Source organism: Myotis lucifugus, unplaced genomic scaffold (assembly GCF_000147115.1).
Source record: "Myotis lucifugus unplaced genomic scaffold, Myoluc2.0 scaffold_151, whole genome shotgun sequence".
In the NCBI taxonomy this organism is placed as follows: domain Eukaryota; kingdom Metazoa; phylum Chordata; class Mammalia; order Chiroptera; family Vespertilionidae; genus Myotis; species Myotis lucifugus.
Window position 1 is genome coordinate 1251633 of NW_005871199.1, and position 21878 is coordinate 1273510.

Here is a 21878-nt window from a genome sequence, read left to right on the forward strand (position 1 = left end):
ACTAGTATACCCACATAATAAAAAATAATTTCTATTTTTTAAATATTCATTCAGTGTTCAAAGTTTCTCATGTCTTGCCCCCTCCCCATCCCCCCATGGTTTGTTTTAATCAGGATCATAGTAAGGTCCACACATTGCTATTGGTTGATAAGCTGTTTAAGTTTCTTTGCTCTTTTCTTGGTTATCTCTCCTGTGCAACTTATTTATTGAAGAAACCAGGTTGTTCTTTTAAAGTTTCCTATAGCCTGGATCTTGCTGATTGTATCACCATGCAGTTTATTTATTTTTAAAAAAATATGTTTTATTGAGTCTAGAAAGGAAAGGAGAGGGAGAGAGAGAGATAGAAACATCAATGATGAGAGAGAACCATTTATTGGCTGCCTCCTGCACGCCCCCACTGGAGATCCAGGCATGTGCCCTGACCAGGAATAGAACCATGACCTCTTGGTTCATAGGTCGACGCTCAACCACTGAGCCACGCGGGCCAGGCTCTTTGCAGTTTAAAATGCTCCTCTCTCCTCCAGTTTCTGTAAGTTGGTACCTGGATGTAGAGGTTTAATTAGACTCAGATTTTATTTCTTTTTGACAAGAATACTTCATAGGTAGTGTGGTGTACTTCCACTGATCGTCTCTTACTGTGATATTAGCAGTGGTTGATGCTCAATGCCTAGGTCCAACCATTGATTCATTAGGGGCTGATAAAAATATTGTTTTAATTCTGTCATATCATTATCATTCCTTCCTTATTTTTCAGCTGGAATATTTCTATAAAGAGAAATTTCCCCTCATCTACTATTTGGTTATCTGGTGGTACAGTTTATGTATAAAAGGATAAAAGCTTACTTCTTTCCCTTTTTTTATTACCATGTTACCCTTTCCTTCTATTTTCAGTATAAGACTTGGTTCCCTAGCATCCTCCAATGTTAAAATGGTGGTCCTTTTTTATTTTATTATATATATTTTTATTTTTATTTTTTAAATATATTTTATTGATTTTTTTACAGAGAGGAAGGGAGAGAGATAGAGAGTTAGAAACATCGATGAGAGAAACATCGATCAGCTGCCTCCTGCACACTCCCTACTGGAGAATTGCCCGCAACTAAGGTACAAGCCCCTGACCGGAATTGAACCTGGGACCTTTCAGTCCACAGGCCGATGCTCTATCCACTGAGCCAAACCGGCTATGGCACAATGGTGGTCCTTTTTTAAAAAAAAATTACTATTATGAATCTATGGATTTAAACATCTTTGTGCTGCTCATTCCAATTTGAAGTTGTTCAGCTTTGACATCTACTACAATGTGTACTAAACTTCCCTTATTCATTAGGCTTTAACTGTCAGGCCCATTTATGTCTAATTGCAGCAACGATGATCTCCTTCTAGTCAATAACAACTCATATGTCTGTTTCAGATTTCAGTAATGTGATCAGCAAGAGTGATGTGAAGTCATTAGCTGAAGCTGATGAACAGGAAGTTGTGGCTGAGGTTCAGGTAAACATATTGGTCCTCTAACTCGTCTCTTATATTGGCCCTTTTTACTAAAGATTTGAGTCTAAAAGTAGGGAAAGTGCTGTCTCAAAAGAATGGAGGCTACTCATCAGACACAATCAATGTGCATTGCACCAGACTGTACTTATATTTAGAAAGTTTGGAAGATATATCAAATTGGATGGGAACAGATTAAAGGAGTCAGTGGATCCCACTATTAGTAGGAAGAGTTTCACAGGGTTGGGACAGAATCAAAATGTCCTGTGATAGTTTTATGAGCCACCCTATAAGAATGTTCATCTAGCCCTAACCGGTTTGGCTCAGTGGTTGAGCATCGACCCAGAAACCAAGAGGTCAGGGGTTTGATTCCTGGTCAGGGCATATACCCGGGTTGTGGGCTTGGTCCCCAGTAGGGGGCATGCAGGAGGATGCTCTCTCATCACAGATATTTCTCTCTCTCCCTCTCCCTTCCTCTCTGAAATCAATAAAAATATATTTTAAAAGAATGTTCATCTATTAGGACCAAGTTTAATTGGGATAGAATAGGAAGTAAAGGATGTGAATGGGGTTTGTTGAAGTTCTGTTTGTGGTTATCTTGCTTTGGGAATAATAAGCAGACATTTGTCATTAGGTTAAAATTTGGAAACTCCTAAATATTTATTCTACATGCTATATAATACATCACATTAGAACATATCATGTTACCCTTCTTAAATAGTTTAGTGTTCTCCAATACATTTATCACAAACGTTTGAATACATTTATCAGCTAATTGCAGAATATTGTATTCAGGACCACAAATAAACAAGTTTTGGATATTCTAGATGAAAAATGAATAAAAAAGAATGACCTCTTTTGAATCATATTCTCTCATGAGAATGCACTGGAAAGCAAAGTTCTTTTTCGTTTGAGTGTAACATTGTATACCCTATAGCAATGTTTTATTTTTACTAATTGATAGGTCCTAGAGGTCTCCAGGCATATAATATGTATACTTCTATAACTTTTGTGGGGTTTTTTTAAGATTTATTATTGCTGCTGTTTTATAATTATTTTATTAATTTCCCCACATTGACTTTTTGTTAACTTTTCATTGATCAATTGTTCTATCTTTTACACTTACATTTCCTCAAATTTGACTATATCACATGTGAAAATATTGCTGCATGATACAGTTGGAATTTATGGAATATGACTGGCTGATCTTGGTGCTTTATTTGCAGGAATTTTATGGTGATTACATTGCTGTGAATCCACATTTGTTTTCCCTCAATATTTTGGGTTGCTGCCAGGTATGGAAGGAAAGGATTTTTTTTTTTAGTTTATTTATTAGGAGGGAGTTAATTCAGCAAATAAGAAAAAATTTAAGTATTTTCTCTGAATATTTAAAAAGGGTCGAAATTGGGACCCAGCCCAGCTGTCCAGAACAACTCAAGGACTGACGGCTCTCCTTTTATCCCTGAAGAAATGCCCTATGATTCGTTATCAGCTTTCATCAGAGGCAGCGAAGAGACTTGCCGAATGTGTTAAGGTACGGCATTCCCTGGCCTGGTTCCAGAACATCAAGACCATTCATTTCCTCATCATATTTCAAAAACCAAAGGAATATTTATCTACAACCAAGGAGATGAGGTGTTAGGTTTATTGGCAAAGAAGTAGGTTTTTGTAATTCAAAACCAAAAGTAACAATGATGACAACAAAAAAGCAACAAATTAAAGTTAAAATTCTTAGGTGTAACCTAAGAAACATTTCCAAGCTATTTAACCTAATTTGATCCAATCAAATCACCTGTGAAATAGAGTTTCAAATTCTATCCTCTTAAATAGAATGTTATTAAACTTTATCAAGTTTTTTTTTATGGAAGGCCATGAAGGTGCAAAGAACTTTTGTTAAATGTAGTTTTTATGTATGAATTTACTATTTATATCATTGCTATCTGCAGCTAATTGGTTGACCAAACTCTTTCTCACCCACAGCAAGTCATCACTAAAGAATATGAACTATTTGAGTTCCGGCGGACTGAGGTTCCTCCATTGCTGCTTATTTTAGATCGCTGCGATGATGCCATCACCCCATTGCTAAACCAGGTGCAGAAACCTTTGTTAGCATAACATAAGGATAATTGCAAGTGCTGTTCATCAAAATGCAGATGTGGAAATGAACAGGATGGCCCATTTATTTGCCTCCTTATTTTCAGCTCTTGTTTTTGCCTTGTATTTCTTGGTTTTTTGATATCACTAGTCTTCTAGCCACAATAATCCTTGGCTCTTTCTTCTGCCTCATCCTTCCTGTCCCTTTCTACCACCACCCCTACCCCGAATCAGGGCAACTTCTAGGTCCTATAGACTCTACTTTTGCAGTGTTTGTCTGCTCTTTTCCATTCTACTGCTGTTACCTTGATGTCGACCCAAATCATTCATGGGAATACTGAAATAGTCACCTACTTAATCCCCACTTTACATTTCATCCCGCTCTAATATATTTCACAGACACAATGTTGTTAAATTAATTTCCCCAAAGCACAGTTCTGATCCTGTTTACGGCTGGCTTAGAAATCTTCATTGGTTCCCATTTGCTTACTGAGTTAAATACAGACGCCTGATCTTGACATCCAAGAGCCTTCACAATATGGGCCCGACCTTGTACAAAACCTACAGCTCACGACTGTGCAGATATGCCACGCATGGTTTCCTGCCACCATTTTATTCATGTTGTGACCCATCTTAGCTCTGGAATGTTTGGAATACCTTGTCTTCCCAACTTCACCTATCAGAGTTCTTCTCTTTAAAAATCACTCGAAACATCTTGAAGCCTTTTTTCTTTTAGTCAGACATGTCCTTTTTTCCCTAAAATTTCTGGCAACTTTGTGTGTCTCATGTGTCTCGCGCTGCACTCACCATGCTGAACCTTTGTTTTCACACTCTCCTAGGTTACATATTCCTTCAAGGCAGACTGTCTTGCCAGTGTTTGCTCTAATGCAAGTACAAGCACAGAGCCTTGCACACGGTAGATGCTTTTTAAATAGTGACTTTGAATTTGTAGGAAAAGGCACAGTCTATATTTCAGTTCCTTCCCAGCTTATAGGTAATAATGTTAATGCTGGGGAGATCTGCAACTGCTCTATGATGCAATAGGCTTATATTCCTAAAATTCAAAGTAATATTGTTCACTAAATAAATTTTGATAATATAAAAAAATTAGAAAGAGAAATGATTGCCTATAATTCTGTTTGCCAAAGAAAAGCAACCATTCATTCAACAGATTTCACTAAGGACCTGTTATGTGGCAGGTATTGTATTAAGTCCTGGCGATAAAAGGTTAAAAAATCTCTTCTCTCACAGACCTTGTGGTCCAATGGGGAGAGAAGAAAAGAGATAATTTAATTATAGAGTAAGTGCTGATGGCAGAGCATGCACAGGATGCTGTCTATGGAAGCATAAAACATTTGGTTGTGCTTATTTTAAATGCCCTAATGAAACTGGCTGTTTTGAGGATTCATCTGGCAGATATTTTAGGAAATAAAACATCTTTTATAACCTCAAGTCATTTCTTAATAAATCTAGATTTTTAAAAGATGGGATATACATATGTAAATGTTTCTAGTATTAGATTCTAGATTTAGAGGGTAATTTGCTGGAAAATATTTAGTTTTGTCCAATGGGCCTATGATTAAAAGTAACCCATTCTCGTTGTGGGCACATCCCCAGTGGGGGATGTGCAGGAGGCAGCTGATCGATGTTTCTAACTCTCTATCTCTCTCCCTTCCTCTCTGTAAAAAATCAATAAAATATATTTTAAAAAAAAGTAACCCATTCTCTATAAATGGCCAGAAGGAAATATTTGGGGGTTCTCCTTTCCAGTTTTACCAAATAAGTTCACATTTGTAAGACTGGAAACCAGCCCTCTTCACAATTCATTTTAAGTAAAAATATAAAGCTTCTGAATATGTGTATTTTCATCAACTCACAAGGGTTTTTTCTGATAATATTAGTGTTCCCAGGATAAATATAGCACCACTCAGACCTGCAAGAATACACTTCTCATGCTGCAGAAAACCACAGAAGCGTACAGGAAATGGTACAGCTTGTAACTGCAGTACCAATATAGCCCTATCCGTGAAGCCAAAAATATACCCTTAATTCACAGGCCAAAATTGGAGCTAATGATAGATCTAATTTTCCTTTTTATCAGGAATATTAATCTTGCCGCACTTTCAAAGTGTAAAATCTAAAAGTATTTTGACATTTGGATGTTTAACCAATTAAAATGACAACCTTAATATTTAGTATAGCACAACATATCAATAAAACTTGAACTAAACAGAGAATCTCCATGTAAAGAAGAGTAATTACTAAGAATAAGTAATTCGTTTTTGTTTTCCTGAACATTTACTATTTCCACGTGTTGTCAATTACCAAATTTTTTGTCACGATTCTTTATTTAGTGGACATACCAAGCCATGGTCCATGAACTTCTGGGCATAAACAACAATCGGATTGATCTTTCCAGAGTGCCAGGCATCAGTAAAGACTTAAGAGAGGTGGTCCTATCTGCTGAAAACGATGAATTCTATGCTAACGTGAGTGGTTTTTAATTGAGTTTAGTTGTTTTTATGTAGGAAGGTCAATATTGACTTGTGAGAATTCATGTGGAAGGATGATGGAGGCATCCGATGTGGATAAACTGCATCTTAAGGGAAGGCAGAAGACTTGGATTGTGACCCCCCTTTAACAATATTTTTTTCATAGAAATCGCATACTTGGTTTTCCACTTTTAAAATCAGAACCCAATTTACTTACTTCCCTCCCTCCCGTGGCCCTTTGTGAGAATACTACTGGTGTTCATCACCAGTGTCCTGACCAATGTCCAGACTTGCTAGTTATAATGGAAGTTTCTTGCCCTTTAATTCTAACTGTGCTCAGAATTCTTTTTCACTTCTTCTTTTAAGCTGTCTGAACGTCAGACTAGTTGATAGAACTGTGTTTCCAACTTCCTTTTTCACAGAACATGTACCTGAACTTCGCTGAGATTGGTAGCAATATAAAGAATCTCATGGAAGACTTTCAGAAGAAGAAACCAAAAGAACAGCAAAAACTAGAATCAATAGCAGACATGAAGGTAAATTGAACATGTACATGGATGACTAACATGCAAGTTTGGGAGCTATTCTATTTCTACCTTAATTCATTTAGTTTGGTTTGAGGTATTTTCTATAATATTTCTCTTTAGAAAACAATATAGTGAAAACTTCGTAATAAGCCATACACTTCTTTCCATTCTTCAGTCACCTTTGGACTATTAAGTCTGCTTACATATACCAGTTCTTCTCTTCCTAGGCATAACAAAATGCCAGATGCCATGTGATTGAAAGCTATAGATGCCCTTTTCTTGGCAGAACAATCCCTGATTTTTTTTTCCTTCATACATGCCTATCCTTGGTCAAGAAATAACAGAACCCCCAATTGATGTTTTTCCCGTGGCAGGCCTTTGTTGAGAATTACCCACAGTTCAAGAAGATGTCTGGGACTGTATCAAAGCACGTGACAGTTGTTGGAGAGCTGTCTCGGTTGGTCGGTGAGCGGAATCTGCTGGAGGTTTCGGAGGTTGAACAAGAACTGGCCTGTCAAAATGACCATTCTAGTGCTCTCCAGGTATCTATTCAGTCCCATTTGATGAGCACCTACTATGTGTAAGGCACTGTGCCAGGCAGAGCAAGAGATACTAAGGCAAGTAATCCTTCTTCACCAACATGGAATTTACAGTCTAACGAGGAGTTGAGACAAGTACACAGTTTAATATTAAGATAGATACATGATAAGAGCCACAAAAGAATAATGTGCAATCAAAGGATTCAGGCAATGAATTGAATATTTAGGAGGGTAGCCTGATCTACTAGAAAGAATACTAGACTAAAATCAGAAGATCTGGAATTTAGTTTTTGGTTTGCCACTTACCGGCTTTGTGACCGGAGCTTTTGGCTTAATCTCCGAACTAGTTTCCTCATTTGAAAAATAGGTATAATGATATTTATCACACAGTGTCGTTAGGAAGATTTTAAAAGATATAATAAATTAAAATACATTATCTCAGTTTTTCATTACTGAACATCTGTTTTTCATTCCACAAATACATGAATGTCCGCTACATGTGCATGGTGCTATGAGTATCTACAGGTACAAAAATCAATATAATACCACTTTTTTCCCTCAAAGAGTTCACATGATAATAGGGAAGAGAAAAATTTAAGCGAGGATTTATAATACTGTGCAATAAGTGCTATTCTAGAGGTATTTCCAACGGAATATGGAAACACAGAAAGGACAACAGTTTTCCCTAAAGTTGAGGCTTCTTAGAGCTTCTTAGAGAAGATGACATTAGATGTGGGTCTGGACAAATAAATAAGGAGGAGGAGTGTACCAACCAGAGAAAAGGGGGGAAATTCTCAGCAGAGAATGCAGGCATGGAGATGTAAAAAAAATATATACATATGTAGGGGGGAGAGAATAATTCAATGTAGCCAGTGCAACAATTAGTGTTGCAACATAATATTTAAATCAAAATTGTGATACTATAAGATTTGCGGTTATTAGGAAAAGTTTCTGAGAGGAGGTGCCATTAAGATAGTCTATAAAGAATGAATAGAATCTGGAGGAGGATTTCAGTCAGGAATAGCAGCAAAAGCAAAGATGCAGAAGTAGGCAGAAAAGAATAAACAGTTTCACCTGTTGAAAATGGGTGTGGAAGAGAATAGGAGATGAAATTGATTTGGTAAACACGAAGCAGTTTATGCAGAAGCTTATAAGAGGAATTTATACTTGCTGAGATAGGCAAAGAGATCCAGTGTAGGGTCTTGTGTAGAAAGTTGATACGATAAAAGCAGTATTTTAGGAAATGTAATCTAGTTAGGATACTTCGGAGGTAAAAAAACTGAAGTCAGTGAGGCTAGTGGACTCATAGCAATAGTAGTAAAAAATGTACAATAAGAGAAAAGCTAAGAGGCATTTCAAAGGGAGAAAACAACACTTTAGTGACAGATTGGATATGAGGATAATAAGAACAAACCAGAGATAATTCCAAGGTTCCTGAGAAAGGCACAGTGTGATGTCACTGACAATAAGTTAACTTGGGAATAAGTTCTTTGGGAGATAGCCATTTCTAAGCTACTTAGAATAAGAAGCACATTTCCATATTGATAAGGACCCAATATTCTAAAACTTAGTCTCTTTCTTTTCCTGCTGCAATTTTACTTTATAAAATAAAGCCTGTGTGGTCTAATGAAAACAACACAGGCTTTGGAGCCAGACTGTCCTGGCTGGTAGCCTGTCTCTACATACCACTGTTTCTTTGGGGAAATTATTTACTTTGCCCAAGCCTCAGGGATAATGATTTCAAACCTTTAGATTGTTATGAGGGTTCAATGAAATATGTCAGATTATTCACATATGATAGGTGCTTTGTAAATGTTGGTTCCCTTCCTCTAAGCATACTTTTTTAAAAATATTTTTATTGATTTTTTTTTTACAGAGAGGAAGGGAGAGGGATAGAGAGAAACATTGATGAGAGAGAAACATCGATTCAGCTGCCTCCTGCACACCCCCCACTGGGGATGTGCCCGCAACCAAGGTACATGCCCTTGACCGGAATCGAACCTGGGACACTTCAGTCCCCAGGCCAACGCTCTATCCACTGAGCAAAACTGGTCAGGGCCCTCTAAGCATACTTTAAAAAATATCTGTACAAGCAGAAGAAAAAAATGCACCCACCTGTGGTTGCTCTAGTTATACCAAGGTCTTTACTGGGATAGGTAGTTGTTGGCCTTTACTTTTTAAAATGTTTATCAGAATTTCCCCTGAAAACATCAACATTTTGAAAATCATGAAGATGCTATTTGCTTTATATTTCTGAAAAGTACCTCTATCATCACTTTTTAAAAATATGTTTTATTGATTTTATAGACAGAGGATGGGGGAGGGAGGGAAAAAGAAACATTGATTGGCTGCCTCCTGCAGGCCCCCTACTGGGGATCGAACCTGAAACCCAGGCATGTGCCGTGACCGGAAATTAAACCCTTGACCTTTCAGTTCATGGATGACGCTCAACCAGCTCAGCCGCTCAGCCTTTAATTTTATCCCTGTGTTCTTAAATCTTCACAAAAAATGTAGGCGGACTTTATTATTTTTTAATTGTCTTAAATTCTGATTCTTAAATAAGATATATTTAAGAGATATATAGTAAAAGCTGAGTTTGTTACTAGTTTCAGTTATTCTGAATTTGTGCAAGCCTGTTTGGATGTGTATATCTCCCACTCTTTAAATTCAAATGATACCATATTGTACACATAATTCTGCATTTACTTTCTCACTTAACTATGTCTCTCAGGGATGGCTTCAGATAAAAATGTAAAGACTCATTCTTTTTACCATTTCTTTGTAAATTGTATCACAATCTATTTAACTTGACCAACTTACTTTAAACAATACTACTAAAGACAGTTTTAAACAACACTACTAAAGTCTATTGTTTCATGGGCCTAATAGAAATATTTCTATGAAAACTTTTTGTTTTTCTCAATAAAATGAGTTTTCTTCTCTTCCTAAATAAAAACAAATTTTTCCCTATAACTAAATTTAAATTTCCTTATGTTTATCATTTTATTTTTCCTTTAAAACAATAGAACCAAACATAATCACTAGCCAAGTTTAATATCTTTATTTGTATCTCTCTACCAAATGGTAAGCAGTTGGAACAAAATTACTGTAATTCCTTGCCTGAAATATTTTTGGGGGGGAGGGGTTCACTTTAAAAGAAAGATAGTACTTTTAAAATATGAATTCCATTTGTGATCCACTTTACATTTTTAAAGGTATCTTTTGAAGGTTTTCTTGCCCATGGTATTAGGGTTTTACAGCGAGCAGTTGATTTGTACTCCCCCCATGATAATGGATTTCTTTGGCAACATGACTTAAATAGTCTATAAAGGGAACTTTTGTTTGATAATGAGTAGATGCCAGAGGCCTGACCCCTAGATGGGTTATAGCATTCCTTGGCTTGACCCTAGATTATAATACGTCATGAAGCAATGAATTGAGGGGTTTTTTTTTAGTACAGATGGGGTTTGCTTTATTGAATAGTAATTGTAACATGGTGAGAGAAAAAAAAAAGCTCATATATTGCCAAACATTAACCTATAAGCCACTTCTAACCAGTTATTCTATAGTCTAACAACATTTTTATTTAGAAAGAATTTCACTAGAACCAAACTGTTATATACTACCACTGAAGCATACATATCCATAACCTCAGAAAAGACTCGTTTGATTAGAAGGAAGATTTTTTTCATACCATGAACAGAAACATCTTAAGAAAGTAAACAATCCCCCCTCCCCCATATTGTCATATTACAACTTTTTATTTGGAAGGAGGAACTAGTCTATTTTATGTCTTTCTTTCCTGGTAATCATCCTATTAATAGCACATAGTAGAGACTCAATAAATATTTGTTAGAAAAATGAAAAGAGCTCTATTTGAAGCAATGTGGAGTAGTGGTTAAGAGTTTGGGCCTTTGATGGCTTGAGTTTAAAAGTAGTCTTATTCTTTTTATCTGTAAAATGAAGAAAAATAACAGTATTTCATAGATTTTTGTGAGGGTGCAATATGCTAGTACATGTGAAGCACTTCATGTGGTGCCTGGTACTTATAACATTCAACAAGTATTAGCGATCACCATTATCAGTGTTACTATTTGGTGGTACATTCTATGTTCTTTATGGCACCCAGGACATATTTTTTTACTTTAGTCATAACCTTGGATCTCTCCCTGGTTTCAGAGGGTTTTGTTGTTTTGTTTTGTTTTGCTTTGCTTTTCATTAAAATCATGAGAAAATTGTTTGGGACACATAGAGCTGACAATTTTACTTTGCTCAGTTAAGAGTAAAAATGATGCTTTTCTAAACCAGTGTTTAGTGTTTCAGAAAGAGTGTGGACCAGAAGATCGCAGCAAAACTGAATTTTATGTTAACTAGACTATTTGCCAGTCAGTGGAATTGGGTCCTACCTACTTCCTATTATTTTTCCTGGATAGAGCTCTTTACAGTCCCCAAATACTGTTCTCTCAAACTATTAGATTAGACTCATTTTTTATCATATCTGCATGTTGAAGGTTTCTGCCAATTCCATTTTGCTGTTCTCATCTGCTCAATGAATAATACTATTAATTTACTACATTAATGTGATAGTGATAGTATACAACAAGGTAGAGCTCCCGTTCTTTTAGTTTAAATTAAAGCAAATAATGGGACAGTCTTTATTTGCTGACTTCATCTGTAATGTGTACAGTGGTTTAAAATGTAGGTATGTTATTATTTTCTCATTGTGCTGCTTCATCAAAGTTTTGATAGAAAAGTAGTCATCCCAAAACAATGGAAGAAGCTCTAAATATCAGAACTGTTTTTTATTAATGTCTTTTGAGTGACTGTTAACTCCTTTTTGAAACCTGATCTTCAAAGACAGTGTTTTTGCTTTGCTTTTCCTCTTTCTTGATTTGGCCTACACAAATTCGGTGAAAGATCTTTGAAACTTTTCTCCTTAAGAGAACAATAATTTTGTTTTGCTCTTTATTTAGCCACTGTTCATGTGATAGTATGCTTTTCTCTCTTTATATCCTCAAAGCTTATGGAAATGTTAATATGAAAAGAGAAACCAAAAAGCTTATTATAAAATTCAATCATATTTCCAACATATAAATGCTACCATGTAGCAAGCACATACCTACTGTGTAATTAGAAATCTCTCAGATTCCTTTTTTCCTCTTCTCTGATCAGTACCCTGAAATCTCAATATACCACATACCACTGTAAGTAAAATTAATGAGTCACGTGGTCGTGAGGGAAATAGTTCAAAAGTCAAAGAATAACATGGGATCCAAGCAGGCAAAAATGCCTTGTTTCTTCAAGGACTTACATAGCTGAAAGAGAAAAAATAACTCAACTCATACCTATAGGTTTCTTTTCCTTTTTTAAAATATATTTTATTGATTTTTTACAGGGAGGAAGGGAAAGGGATAGAGAGTCAGAAACATTGATGAGAGAGAAACATCGATCAGCTGCCTCATGCACACCTCCTACTGAGGATGTGCCCACAACCAAGGTACATGCCCTTGACCGGAATTGAACCTGGGACCCTTCAGTCCACAGGCCGACACTCTGTCCACTGAGCCAAACCGGTCAGGCTAGGTTTCTTTTCTTGATGAAATAGGTAAGTCTAGCTAGAACACTGTCCTGACCACAGTTGGGTCCTAAGGGCTCCAAAGTAGTCTACTCAAAGTAATCCTGGCCAACTCTGGGCCAAGTCCTCGAAGGAGAGCTAAGAGTCAAGCCAGGGACTCTCTAGATACCAGGATCAAATCTCAAGGAATAGAAGTGGATTCTGTAGTAGGAAACAGAGAGAGCCAAGTCAAGATTCAAGTGAACGTAATTAGAAGGTAGGAAGGGTAAAAGCTAATGGCTCCAAATAGTCTTTTACTGTTCCCATCGCACTTATGTGGGCATATGGTTACTTGAATATCTCAGATTTGTTTAAAAGTACAGAGACAGGTCAGCTAGAAATGGAGTAGCTATCAGGTAAAAAAAGAGTGACTGCAAGGGCAGAAAACGAAACATTGTGCCTCTAAGAAAAGTGACAACAGAAATCCTAGATAGGTGTTTGAAATTTATGCCAAGGTACTGAAATACATATGAAATTGTATGCTTTTAGTTGATGATCATTTATACCCTGAAATTTCTTCATGTTATAGTAAAAACCAGGGGAACATTTGAACAGATATTCTAAATAGGCTGTATTCAGTGACTGCTCTGCGGGAAAGGTACCACAAAATGAAAAACGTAAGGAAATTCTTATGCTGCAAGGTTTAAATCAATGAAAGAGAAATATCTTCCTTTTTGATCCCTTAAGAATCATGGTAGTGAAATGTTGACCCAGAAAAGCAACAATAGGAATCTTACTTGGAGAACTTTATACTAGAGAGTTACCTGGGAGGTTCCTGGGAGAGTCCTGAGACATTAGACCTGATTGTTGTGAAGGACTAAGACGGTAATGTGTGTGAAAAGCATCTTATAAGTTGTAAATTACCATATAGATGTTAGTTGTTACATCCTCAGAATCCAGGGCCCTCCAAGGCTCTTAACAGTCTTTCAGTCCAACCCATTTCTTTCTCTGATTTCCATATTCCTATTAATAGCATCTTCTCTTTCAGTCTCTCAGACTAATTCTGACATTCTTTAGGGCATTTTGCAAATGTCATCTCCTTCATGAAGTCTTTCTTGATTCTCCAGCAACCAGATGTACCTCACTTTGTGTCCTCTTCCTTCCATTGCACTGATTTTCAGTTTTGGGTTTTTGTTTTGTTTTGTTGCACACATATGTTTCTGTTATAATGCCACATATGTGCTCCTATAAAGCCTCACATTCTGCAAAATTATGCACTAAAAATAAACAAGGGTTGTAGGAAAATAGGGTTATAAGCAGATCACTTAAAGTCTATATAACTAAAAAAAAAATTATGTAACTTTGTAAGCAGAGCCCAATAAAAATAATAACAATTCTAATATAAACACTAGCACTGTTAAATCTCCACTGACATTTGCACCTGGAAATATAATCAGTCCATCCTTTGGGGCCTCACGTTTTATTCTTCAAAATATAAGGTTTCAAAAACATTTGCTTCTCATTGAGACTGTTTTCATCAAAATTAAAAATACAATAGGGGGATACCAGTTAGTTTTGGGTTGTTGTTTTGTTTTGCTTTTTAACACAGAGGATTATCTTTGCATCCTTTTCATCTACACTTGCCCTTTCCCCAATAGCTTAGCATAGTGAAAAGCACAGCAGTTCTTAAAGCTACAAAACCAGCTACTTCTTACAGAAAACACTTCTGTGGGATTTTTATGATTTTTTCCTTGACATCTTCCTCTTTAAAGAAGAAGCTTGTCCCCAGTCTCTTCTAAATATTAACATACTGGAAAAATTATGTATAAACCAATATGCCTTCTGTGTTAAACTGATACATATTTCCATATTTATCAATCTCACTGAGCTAGCGTACATTAAAGACACATGCTTTGTAGCAGAATGGGCTATACTTTTTTATCCCCCTAAACCCCATTATCTGTGAACTCACTGAGAACAGAAACTGTTTCTAATTCATCTCTGTTACCCCTCCAGTGGCATAGTGTCTTACACTTAGATAGGGCTCAAAAAGTATTTTTTGGCTTGAATTAATTTGTTCTGCATAATAAATATAAATCTACATTTATCCCTTACTGTGAGGCTTGACAAAACAAACATGATTTTGTCCAGCTTTCCCTGCTGTCAGTACCTGCCCTATTAAGATCATAAGTATTCAGTTTAAAGATTACATGCTATTTACATACTCATATCCCTATAAACAATGTTGATACAGATTGATACATCTGCTGCTTCTTAACAATTAAGCCCAGTTCTCCATTGTAAAATTCTACCAATTTGTCTCTTTTTTTTCCACTGGTCAGTCACTAAGAGAAAGCAGTAGCATTTTGCAAGTCAGCTGGTCAGTTCTGTTGTGTACTGTAATGATTGAAGTGGAAGAAAGAAGATATGTTGTTCCTTTCCTGCATAAGACCTTGGACCATCTCATCAAAGAAAAAAAAAAAAAAAGAACTATCCATAGTTAATTCATGTTTGTCCTAAACAATTACAATGAGAATTTATTTCCTTATTTAATTCTTATCTTAGGCAAAAGGCATCTAATTTTGAAACAGTTGCTGAACCTATTAACTGTACATTGCCATAGTAGTAATCTTAGTCATGAACTCAGATGTATCGCTGCTATTCAATACTTATGAGATCTGAGATATTATGCACCATCACTCAAGTGAAGGGGGGTTAAATATCCGTTCTCTCTCTCTCTCTTCAGAATGTAAAGAGGCTCCTGCAGAACCCTAAAGTGACAGAATGTGATGCTGCCCGCCTGGTGATGCTCTACGCGCTGCACTATGAGCGACACAGCAGCAACAGCCTACCAGGGCTAATGATGGACCTCAGGAATAAGGGTGTTTCTGAGAAATATCGAAAGGTAACCACATTTATACGTTAATCCCACCAAACAGGTCTGCATTTCCTTAATAAAGTTATTTTCTTATGAAATGAGTTTCCTGATCCCCAAGCAATAAGAGGATGTTCTCTCTCTCTCTCTCTCTCTCTCTCTCTCTCTCTCTCTCTCTCTCTCTCTCTCTCTAATAGCTCGTGTCTGCAGTTGTTGAATATGGTGGTAAACGGGTCAGAGGAAGTGACCTCTTCAGCCCTAAAGATGCTGTGGCTATTACCAAACAGTTCCTCAAAGGATTGAAGGTATGGCATCTCTGTGCTGTCCTAAATGAACAACAGTTGAAACCCCTGAGTCTGAGGGTGAATGAATATGATCAAAGTAACTCCCGGATTGCTGCTGATTTAGAACTATGTCGATTAAGTGAAGTTAAAGTCGATATCCTCCTGAAAGCTTTTTAAAAAATGCATTCTATACTGGAGCAGCATTAGCATTGGACCAAATAGCTGAGCAGACAATACCGAGATATTTCCAGGAAAACCCGAGTGAAAAGACAGACGGTTCTGTTAGTCATCACTATTTCACTCTACGTGTTTATAACTTAAGATTTGTTAGGTAGTTTTTCTTTGAAGGAAAATAAAAATGAAGCAAACAATTATAGATCTTTTAAAAATACTGACCTATTTTCTTAAAATGGTCAGAAATTGGTTTTAATCTGCTACCCTTTCTAATTCTGCCTAAATTTTTCCCATTTTCCTGAGTGTGTCTAGTCTATTTTTCTACATAATCCATTCCTTTTATTTGTTCTACTTGTCATATAACATTTTCACAAAAAGATGAGAGTTAGTGAATAGATGCTAAAGGATTTAAGCAATTTCATTTTTAAAATTCCTTTAAAGTAGCTAGCCTTAAATTACAGTGTTAGTATGAGATTGGAACAGTTCTAATTGATGAATATATTTTTAAAAATTATCTAACCATAAAATCCCTATTTGAATCTATCTCATGAAATCTCTGTTGAGTGCATGTTCTTTTCTGATAAGAATATCATAAACCAGTATATTGCAAGTTTTCAAAAAATGACATAAGAACTATTTTCCCCTGTCTTAGGGAATAGAAAATGTGTATACTCAGCATCAACCTTTCCTACATGAGACCCTGGACCATCTCATCAAAGGAAAGCTTAAAGAAAACCTGTACCCTTACCTAGGCCCCAGCACACTCAGAGACAGGTAAGATATAAAGATATTAATAATAAAACTAAGACAATAGGACATTTAGAGTAATGTAAGGGACTACAACTCCAATCATATCATTCTCCTCCTCCCTCCCCTATTGTTTCAGTTCTAAGATTCTTTTGGTTTTACATGTGTCAAGGTTAGATATAAATTCACCAGCTACACCTGAAATATTACTTCTTTTGGAATAAAGAAACAGATGTTTTGGAACAACCCAAGTACTTACATTCTGTTCTTTAGTATCAGACCAGTTTGCTTATGCCATTTAAGGTTCAGTTCCATGGCATCTAACATTTGGAGTTTCAAACATTAAAGCCAAAAATAGATTTGCTGCTTGATTGCCAGCCAGAGCAGGTGGTTACTATTTTTGGTCAGGACTGAACTTTGCCAAATGTGGCCAGCACACAAACTGAGACCTCATTAACAAAGGCCATTTGTTACAAAGAAGAAAAGGATGGCTTTCTTTTGGGGTATTAACTGAAGGAAGCAATTAATTGTCATTTTAATCCAGTGGTCTATTTGTTTTAATAAAGACAAAACTTGTCCAGGACAACTTATTTATTCCACCCTGGATTTTTAAATATATACAAATTCTACCTAGTTATAAATTATATTTTTGTGTATTTTTTTATTGGGACCACATGTTATAAAGAACCTAATATGTGTAGCTTAATCCTATTAGATGGGATGATGTGAGAATTGTTACTGTTGGTATAAGGCTTCTATAATTTCAGCTACTCATAATCTAAGAGCCTTGGAAGAATAGTGTTTTAGAAATATAATTAATTTCTGGGAGGAGAAAAATGTTTTGAGGCACCTAGATGACTGTTTTATATGATATATTTTTTCACTTTATTCTTTAAAAAAACCCTCTATAATTTGGTATCAGAAAAAAAAAAATCTTTTAAACTATCCAAGGTGAGAGGCAGAATATCTGGGGTTAAATTCAGAGAGTACACTCATTCAGATAAAATAGCTAACAATCTTGGCATCAAGGTTCAGAAATGTCAGCTAAGTGGGAAGAATCAGAACCAGCCAAAAGCCATTCACCTATCATAGAGGCTTTTTGAAAAACAGCACAAAAAGAAAAGAAAAACAGTATAACTCTATTAAATAGCCTTCTGATTGCTCTGATAAAAGTAAAAATATTGATTTTCTTATGAATTTTATATCAGGATTACTGAACACAAAAAAAATAGCTATTTATTACTAAAGGGACACCATAGACCACCAGAGGAGTGTGTTGTATATGATTAGATTATGACAGGAAACCTTTCTAATCTGGGTGATTCATTTTTCCAACCAAAGCTCAAAATGCACATTTGTTGTCAGCATCTGTTAGCATTTGTCACAATTACATAAATACATATGTAGTTAATTCAATTGCTTCATCCTTTTATATAATGAATATTTATTGGGTGTCTTCAGTATGTCAAGAACTATTGTAGATGCTGGGGAACTAGAAGTGACAGAACAGATGGGTACCTGCCCTCAAGGAACTTACATGAAGGAGATAGACAGTAAACTAGTAAGCAAATAAAGGATATAATTGGAGTGAGCTAAGTACTGGGGTGGTGAACACATAATACAATATACAGATGATTTATTATGAAACCTATGTAATTTGATTAACCAGTGTCATCTCAATATTTTCAATTTTTTAAAAGTTTATGTTTTTCTGCTTACCCATGTATAGAAGTAATGACTTCCAGAAATACTCTATATGAAAAAAATGTTGTTTATTTTTCTAATAAGATGTAAGTTGGTTGGGTTCTCAAAGTGTCCTTGTTTATTTATATACAGCATGAACTGGCTGCTGCTTTCTAATGTTGGCTGTCTGCATTAATTAATGCTTTTGGTTGCTATAGAGAATTACAGAGAACAGGAAGATGTGTACAAAGAATTGAACTTGCGTATTCCACTTAGCTTCAGCCATCATAAAAATGTTTTGCTATATATTTTACTATTGGCCTCTTCAGAACATCTACTTTTAAAATTCATTGGGAAAGAGGCCGTCCCCGCCCCCGCCCCCGCCTTCCCACTCCCCTCCCCGCCGCTTCCCCCCTCCCCACCACTCCTCCCCTCCACCCTCCATCCCCCTCCCCCGCCCGGGCCTGGGCTACCCTCTGGGTCCCCAGACCCCTCCTCAAAAAAAATAAAATAAAATAAAATAAAATTCATTGGGAAAGGAATGAAAAGGATAAATGTCAGAGATATTTTTAAAAAATTTTTCAGGCATGTCTTCCTTAAGCCAGCTTGAATGAGTAGTAGGAGGCTCAGGAAAACATTAATATTTTCATAACCAAATGTGACAGTCATCTTTGTTAGGGACACAGTTGAGTCAAGCACTAAGAGTCTATCCCTATGTTCAGGTTTTGTCCTTACATTAAGGTAACCTACACCTCCAGTTAGCATCTGTAACGTTTTCCCTCTCTGGTACCCTGCAATGACCAGACTAAAGGATCGTGTTCTCTGGCTGTGCTAGAAACCTCTTGAGTTTATTCCTTCCCAATTCTTGCCCCTTTTTTCCATAAGAGCCAGATGTGCTCTGAGGCAGGTGATGGGCAGAGGGCAGCTATAGAGACGCAATATCATTTTCCAGGATGATCCTTACTAGTCTGCTCAACTGCTTTTCAAATAATTGATTTACCAGATCAGGAACTCAAAACAAAAGGGTTACTGTCTGCTTCCTCTCAACAGTCACTGCACCTCCGGTAGGGAGGAACTTCCCTCCCGTCTTCCTAATGAAACAATCTGTGCAACTCATGAGTGTTTATTCAAGATAAACTGCGTAACGGTTCTTAGGCTAGAGTTGTCCTTCAATGTAAAGAACACTGCATATAGAATCTTTCTGTAAGAAAAAGACTCATTTTATGAAAATACAATTTTATTTTAGTTTTGAGGATTTTATTATTTCTTAAAACTGAAACTGTTTCCCCACCCTGTTTTCCACCTAGGCTGACCCCTAGATCAGTGGTTCTCAACCTTCTGGCCCTTTAGATACAGTTCCTCATGTTGTGACCCAACCATAAAATTATTTTCGTTGCTACTTCATAACTGTAATATTGCTACTGTTATGAATCGTCATGTAAATATCTGATATGCAGGATGGCCTTAGGCGACCCACAGGTTGAGAACCGCTGCCTTAGACAGTTCAACACAAACCAAACTATTGTTAGAATGTCCTCAATCTCCTTACGGGCACCTTCTTGTAACACTGGATTTTTTCCCCCCACAGAACTCATCCTTTATCAGTTGTGACTGTTCTTAAGAGGCTATTAATTATTTCATTGGTACTTGTAGTACCAATAAAGTGGAAAGAATTAAAAATTTACTTACTTAGAAATGTAATGTTAAAAAGAAATTGTGTAGTGCTCGCTTCGGCAGCACATATACTAAAAATTGGAACGATACAGAGAAGATTAGCATGGCCCCTGCCCAAGGATGACACGCAAATTCGTGAAGCGTTCTATATATAAGAAAAAGAAAAGAAATTGTGTATAGTAATGAGGGTAATACTATGATAAAAGTTATAGGGTGTTCTGTTAGTTTTTAAAATTACAGCCAACTGTAATTTATTCAATCCCCTTTCTTATGAAATATGTTCTACATCCTGACAAAAACTGAATTTGAGTATTAGCTGTTCACATTCCTCTTGCCCTTCTGTAGAAATAGTAGTAAGAGTTGAAACAACACATATCAGTTGGAGAAAAAGAAGAGAACCTGTATTTTGCCTGAATATTCAGTCCCCAAATAATTGAGAGTTTATCATACTTGGTAGAAAAATATTCCCATCGTAATCGTACAACTCTTCCTAAGCAGATGACCTTCCTCAGCAAGAAAAAAACTGGCCAGTAACTGGAGGCAAGGACTCGAAGGGCAAAACCTTGATAATGTAGAACATTTTAGTTATTCGTGGACAGTGGTGGTAATGTGTTCCTGTAAATTTATGAAGAACCTCTGATATGTAAAACACCAGATTAATATTGGATTAACAACTTAGACTTGCCTGGCTGGCATGGCTCAGTGATTGAGTGTTGAACTATGAACCAGGAGGTCACAGTTCGATTCCAGTCAGGGCACATGCCAGGGTTGTAGGCTCAATCCCCATTGTGGCGTGCAGCAGGCAGCCAATCAGTGATTCTCATCATTGATGTTTCTATCTCTCCCTCTCCCTTCCTCTTTGATATCAATAAAAAAATATTTTAAAAAAATAATTTAGACTTAACGTTCATATCTACTTCTCTGAACTAGAGGAAATCACATAAATTATAGATCAGAGAAATTTAATTGCCATATATATGTGTATTTATATATAAACAGATAATATTTCTAAAAGGATACATAAGAGACAAGAAATAATGTTTGCCTCTAGGGAGAAAGGGCACAAGAGGACTAAAGTGAGAGGGAACGTTTTTAAATAGACACAGTATTTGATTCTGTTTCCAAGGAGTCCAACAGGAACTCATATTCTCTCAGTTAATTCCTTCAAGGTTTTTTGTTGTTGTTGTTTTTTAGAAATAATAGAGAGAGATAAAACAGGAAAAAAATGTAGACGAACATGATTTATACGTAAGCATTGTATCCTTTAATTAAAGATGTTTCTATTTAGTTTTGTGCTGTAACCTCCCAAATGGATGCCTCTGCTTGATGTAGTTTTAAATAATGTCCAGGAAGTGATTTAACAAAATTAACTGCTGACTAAGGTTAAGTAATTGTATCTTCTTTTGATGGCATGAGAGAATAAAAACAAGGCAAACTTTAACAGTTTTAAAAATAATATGATCTCCTTCTTGTTGCCATCTACAGAAGGAGCTAAGAGGAGGACCTATCACTTTTGTTATGAAGCCATTTTGATAAAAAATTGAAACACAGTAAAACTGCACAGAGCTGCCCAAACAGGCTAGTAACTGAGCTGATGTGTCAGCATGTCCAGTTTCAAAACAGCACTCAGGGGCTTTTTGGTTTGTTCGTTTCCATGGTTTCTTTTTCTTGGTTTATCAAAGGATTGAGGAACAAAGACTTTAAAAAGAGGTGGAGTTCCTAGAAGCATCATTAATTTCTGTGTCACATC

The 21878-nt window shown here is 36.3% G+C and overlaps 1 protein-coding gene and 1 non-coding gene across 3 annotated transcripts in view; both read left to right on the top strand.

Annotated features, from left to right (window-relative positions):
* Positions 1–21878, top strand: part of VPS45 (vacuolar protein sorting 45 homolog) — a 45404-nt gene that overhangs the window by 7462 nt on the left and 16064 nt on the right. The window contains exons 4-13 of one of the 2 annotated variants that reach the window (XM_006095182.3): positions 1412–1491; positions 2712–2780; positions 2882–3019; positions 3466–3576; positions 5934–6068; positions 6494–6607; positions 6973–7140; positions 15438–15596; positions 15764–15871; positions 16677–16798. In XM_006095182.3, the coding sequence (XP_006095244.1) occupies positions 1412–1491; positions 2712–2780; positions 2882–3019; positions 3466–3576; positions 5934–6068; positions 6494–6607; positions 6973–7140; positions 15438–15596; positions 15764–15871; positions 16677–16798 (1204 nt within the window). The remainder of the gene's footprint in view (positions 1–1411; positions 1492–2711; positions 2781–2881; positions 3020–3465; positions 3577–5933; positions 6069–6493; positions 6608–6972; positions 7141–15437; positions 15597–15763; positions 15872–16676; positions 16799–21878) is intronic. The other variant, XM_023759188.1, reaches the window with a different exon arrangement.
* On the top strand, positions 20176–20283 carry LOC111827327. Its single transcript, XR_002830841.1, has one exon. It is a non-coding gene; the product is annotated as a U6 spliceosomal RNA (small nuclear RNA).